The sequence below is a fragment of the Olea europaea genome, chromosome 11 (genome assembly GCF_002742605.1).
Source record: "Olea europaea var. sylvestris chromosome 11, O_europaea_v1, whole genome shotgun sequence".
Lineage (NCBI taxonomy): Eukaryota > Viridiplantae > Streptophyta > Magnoliopsida > Lamiales > Oleaceae > Olea > Olea europaea.
In genome coordinates, this window is record NC_036247.1 from 20033950 (window position 1) to 20039954 (window position 6005).

The window sequence follows — 6005 nt, forward strand, 5'->3', positions numbered from 1 at the left end:
ATATTTTAAAATGCTTGTAGAATTTTTTTCGCCACCCCTCCATTTTTTAGTAAAAGAAAATTGAAAGAAGAATGATATAAATCCACATTTTCATTAATTTATTTGTTACATGATCATTTTCAACCAAATATTTACACTATAATATTCTACATGTAAACTCAAAATTTTTTTTACTTTTTAACTCCACATTCTCTAAAAAATACTATTCGAAATTCATTTTTTGCCAAATTAATGGGAATCAAACATGCTCTAGAGAGTAAAGGTGCTTCTATTATAAGGATCCTACACCTGCTCGCACCTGATAAAACTCATAATTGCACATTTGCACCCCAATAAATAAGAAAGTTTCATCTGTTCTAAAAAATTAATAAGAAAATGGAAAAATGAAAAAGAAAAGTGTTCATAAAAAACAGGCATACGCCTAAAAAACTTGCAGAGATAGAAAAAGGAGAGAAGAGGGTGGATTAAAGATTCTTTCATCCGTCTCCACCTCTTCCTTTTTCTATCTGTTTTCTTCTACCTTAATCTCTCTTCCTTCTTTGCTTCCCCTTAGCAAAGCAGAGAAGGGAGAACTTTAATATTGGGTGCATTCTTACACATACACCGGCTATAGATCGAGACAAATAATTGTACGTATTTGTTAATTTTGAAGCATTTGTTGTTGGTGGGTTGTTCAGGATAAAGAAAGAAAGTGAAAATGTTGGTTGCACACAGTTTTGATTTATGGCAGAAGGATATCTTCTTTTCTGCAGCGGAGGAGGTCCAACAATCTGCTGATATGTAAGTGTCTGATAATTATGATTATTTTGTCCATTTCTATTTTTTGTCATTTTTTTCTTGATGCTGATCTGGGTTTGATTGATTTTGTGTGTTTTTGCCTTGTGTTTGGTAAATTTTATTTTATTTTTGTTGTTGTTATATCAGGAATTTGCTTTTACATTTTTTTTCTTTTAATTTCTATTTTGTTGTTTCGTTTTGGCTTGAAAAAGTGAGGGGGGTTTTAAGGAGGTTCAATAATTTGATGAAACTTTTTGTGTGTGAATTTCTCCATCCTCTTCTTTTCCTTTTTCTTTTATGTGGGTATGGTTTATTTTTTGTTTTTTTGTTTAATTTTGCAAATTGTAGTTATTTAATAATTGAGTAGTTTTGCTTTCAATTTTGTGTTTATTATTCTCCTCGTTCTAATTTGGACATGCGAGGAGACAGGGAAAAAACATAGAAAATAAATATTTTCGCAGAAAATTGACGAAATCCAAGTTCTCGAAGGGAGCGGGAAAAAAAAAAAAAACGAAAAAAAAAGAAAAGAAAATTATGTGGTTTTTGGAAAACATAGAATGTTGATTCATCGGTGAAATTAAGTCCTAAGTAGCTAATGTCATTGATATATTCTCTTTACTTTTTGCTTTGGCAGAATGGAATCTGCTTACAGAACATGGCTCAGAGCAAGGAAAGAAGGGGTGACAGGTCCGAATTTAGATGAACTTAGTAGAGAGCTTCAAATGGCTTTAGGCACTGCAAAATGGCAGGTTGATGACCTCTATCATATAACTGACTTTTGAACTACATTTTATCATTTCTGGTATCTACAATTCGTTGGATATACAAATAATAGACACCGAGTTCATACTTGTTTTTGGCTTCAATCCATATGAATTTTTTGTCTATTTTTGGGAGAAACGATGTTAATTTCTGCCTTTTTTTTTTTAACACATACCATTTAGTGTCATCATGCGTATGCTGTCCCAATTTGTTATTTAGTATAGAGGTTCTTGAAGTTTGTTCTGAATCTAGTTTATTTCCTTTCTTTCTATCCTTTTTTTTTTTTTTTGCTCTGGTGTTGAATTTCACAATAGTTGGAAGAGTTTGAAAGGGCTGTTAGGTTGAGTTACAGAAATCATGCCGATGAAGTTACAAAGACCAGACACAGGCAATTTGTTTCTGTTATAAAAGATCAGATTTTCCGTGTCGAAGCAGCACAAAAAGAATCATATACTGTGGATAGAAACCAACTTTTTAGCTGGGTAAACTTGAATGAAGAAGAACGTGATGACTTAGCTTTGTTTCTTTCTGGAACTCCCGATACCCCACGTACAGAGCTTGGAGAACCAGCAACTGGCCCCTTTAAAGAGAAAAACAATACTAGAAAAGACGTCAGTCTAGATTCTAAAGTTGGTTCCAAGACACAAATTCCAATTAAGACAAAGGGTTTTGAAGAAATTGTCACTAGTAATGTGGAAGCCAAATGCTTCATAGAGGCAGAAGAGAAAGAAATTCCTGAGACAAGGGATGAACCTAGTTCTCGTAGGGTACGTAATTTACCAGGTGTGAGTGCTTTGGAGATTGTAATTGATAATGACAATGAAGAGAGGAATGCATTGGTTGAAGCATCACCCAAAGAGAGGGGATCCAAACCTTGTTATTGGAGATCAAGGTGTGAAGACCATCCTCAAGCAAAGGGAGGAGTGCTAACTTACACCCAACTGAAGATATTCAATTTCAACAATCAGGTTAATACTATGACGGCTCTTAAAATTATTTCCATTTTTCAGACTTGCAATAAATCTAAACAAGTTTATTCCTTTCTTTCACTCATGTTTTTGGAATCATAAACACTGAACCTGCATGTTTCTATGTATAGATCTCTTTAATTTTTGAGTTTGATTGGTAAGGTGGAGTCTTGTGCCTCCTTTGGCTTGATTTCAATAAATTCTTTATCTCCAGAAAAGATTTTTTGAGTTGGTTATGCTTATTTAACATCTGGAGCATCTCCACATGTTTTACAGCTGTTCAAACGAACTCCAAGGAATCAGAGGCAACAACAAATTTCACCAACATTGCCTGTCCATTCCATTCGACTCATACTTGTTTTGATGCTAACCCTTTTCTTAGCTGGTAAGCTCTTTGCTTGGATTATTACTCACTGAAAAGGCTTGTTGCTGTTGGGTAGATCAAATATATTATGATTAGTTACACATTAGGCTTATGAAAAAAAGGGATTCTTTGATGTTGAAGAACATATTTTAATTTATACAAGTTTATAACTTGGTTTTGTGATAATTTGTAAAGTGCATATGCTTGTGACAAGTAGGATAATTTATAAAAAATTATGTGAATTTGTCCTACTATTACTAGTATTATAACTGACTTTTTATAGTCGAAATAAACTCATCCGGATTTCTATATTTTATTAATCATTTCTCGATTTGTTTCATTATTGTAAATGGCTTTATTCGTAATTTTCTTGTTAGATTAAAGAAATTAATTTTTCTTCATTCTGGAATATTAATTATAGATAAAAATATATTTGTGATATTCTTTCTATGAATATTTTTAGAAAAGGGATGATTTACAAATTAATTGAGTGTTTCTTCTTTTTAATATTTGCAAAAGTCCTTAGCATTTTAACTTGTTTTGTTAAGACCTATGATGAATCGACACGGACACGAGTGTGCGACACGATACGTGTTGGATACGCCGACACGTGATTTTTCAAAAAAGTTCTGACATGACACGTTGATTAAATTCTTTAAAATTTTTCATTTATATGGTATAAATTTAGTTTGATACTTATTATTGATTTTTCTTTTTGAAATCTTATAAATATAAGTACTTATTTGTTATTTACTATTAATTTTGAATTAAAAATGTATAATAGTTATAGTAAGAAGAAAAATGATTATTGTACAGTGTCGGTATCGACTTCCGACACGTGTCGGACACGAACACATCACCCTAGTTAAAGTGTTCGTGCTACAGAGATTAAGACTACTGTTTATGTTTGAAGTTACTCTTTCTTTTTTTTTTTTTTTTTTTCAATGAAGAATTTGTCCAACCAGGAGATGCAATTTGACTAAATGTTCCCTTTTTTAGTTTGGCTCTATTCATGTACTTCTTCTCTTGATCGAAATAAGAGTATTAGATTTACTTTTAAGAGGTCTTTTTATATTGCTATTATTATTTAGAACTGACACTTTTGATTACCCCAGTTTTTTGTTTATTTTGAAACTTTTCAATGTAATTGTATTTTTTCCATCTGAAAATTTTCAAAGTAGAAAACTTTTCTTTTTGAATTTTCCAATTTTTTTTTCTAGTTCTTTAGAAAAAGACACGTCATTTTTCTTATGCCGGTGGCTTTTGGCGCATTGATAGACTACATTGGAGAAGATCGTGGTTTTCACTAAATTCTTGAAACTTCAATTGCCATTAAAAACTGTTTTATTATGAAGAAAATACGAACTTGAAGTTCTAATTTTTGTTTCATAGCCATAATCTTAGCTCTATTTCTTGAGAGCTGCATACTTTTAGACCAAGTTTTAGGTCTTAGAATTTGGTTTTCACAAGAATGGCAAATAAATTGTTCAAAAGTTTCTACATGGGAAAAAAGAAGAGCAACAGTATTTGTTGAGAGAAGGAAAAAAGAATTTTGTATAGCAATAAAGCATAATCTCGTGATCCAAATAATTATAATTTATATAATGTTGTTTTTGTATTCATTCCTGTGAAGTCTTGAGTAGCGTTTTGTTGACCATGCACAAGTGCAGGACACTGTAATTGTGCATAGTTAGAGGGATTTCATTGTGTAGAATCAACTATCAAGTTGCTGAACCATCATTACCTAAATGTTTTGACATATGGCACATAGTTATGCTTGCTCTACTACTGTATAAGTTGGGCTCGTGTTTTGTTAGTTCAGTCGATTTACGACCCATATTTCAAGCTCAAGATTTTCCTTTTGTTTTTGCAGTGCCTTTCCTGTTCTATTCAGCTTAGGTTCGAGTTAAAGATTCTGTTAGTGAACAAATGGAAAGGTATATATACCATTTTCAACCTTCTTGCTTAGTTTATATTTTTTGGCACTCTGTTGAAGTAGAAGAATTGAACTTTTCGCTTGAAGAACTTCCAAGTTTTAGTTCAATTCTGTCTCAAAAAGTATTTGTAAAACATGTGCTGCAATTTTTTTTCACAAATATGAAGAAATTCAGGAAGATAATGTCCAATTACTTAAAAAAATTTCATTATCATCATGTTGTTTACTTCCTACTTCTCATGGCTGGTACATATTCCAAAGTATACGGTACTGAAAATATAATAGGACACTTGCAGGTTGTGAATTCGTGTTGATGATGGAGGAGACTTCTGAGATGGGGTCTTCTTTGCTTGAAGTTTTTGAATATTTCTTCGGGTGAAGTGATTTCACAGTAAGCTCAAGTAACCCATCTCATTCAACAGCATGACATTTTCTTCAAACTAAATGTATATGCATTCGTTAGATGGAACGCCATCTTCCAAAAACAAACATATCGTCGAATACACCAATCAATGTAACTTCCTATAAAACATGAATTTACAAGAGAACCTCAGACGTCGCATGTTTAATGTCTTACACTTAGCCTTCTCCTATGTCGTGTTTATTTAACGAATGTTTTTCCCCATAGATTCGTGCTCTGAGGAGTATCCTAATTTATGCTTCCCATCTGGTTATTCCTGGTGTTCTTACAATTCATCCTGCGAGACACAAGAACGAAACATTCTAGTATCCATGTGCGTATGTTTTATTCTGATGCATTTATGTAATGGAATCAACACTGCAGAAACATAATGCAACATGTAACAGTCAATTGTTTCTTAGCAATAATATAAGGGTTCTGCTAGGCGAACAGAACTTTTTTTCACAGACATCATATAGATGTCTCACACTTCGGTGGAACCGGATTTTTTTCTGCCTTTTTTCAATACACTGCTCCCGCAGTGGGGCCGACCTCTATGTGAGACTTCTGTTTTTCCTCTGTGAAAACACTTTTGTACAACTAGCATTATACATAATATAATATTTGGTACGTTAGAGTGGATAATACGGGGCATATAACAGATATAGTATCTTTTTTCCACAATTATATTCAGCCTGGCTTAAGATACATGCCATGAATGTAAAAATTTTGCGACGTTATTTTAAACTCACTTTTTGTGTACCTCACAAGGTAAAGTTGGTCTAATAGCAACGTGAT

The 6005-nt window shown here is 32.6% G+C and overlaps 1 protein-coding gene across 1 annotated transcript; it reads left to right on the plus strand.

The window, feature by feature from the left end:
• The first annotated feature begins 405 nt into the window (after positions 1–405).
• Positions 406–5445, plus strand: LOC111403711. The gene is made up of 6 exons (XM_023032310.1): positions 406–780; positions 1412–1526; positions 1854–2507; positions 2784–2892; positions 4745–4808; positions 5104–5445. Exons 1-5 carry the CDS (start codon positions 698–700, stop codon positions 4768–4770), a joined length of 987 nt encoding a protein of 328 aa, XP_022888078.1. The 5' UTR covers positions 406–697; the 3' UTR covers positions 4771–4808; positions 5104–5445.
• The last annotated feature ends 560 nt before the right edge of the window (positions 5446–6005 follow it).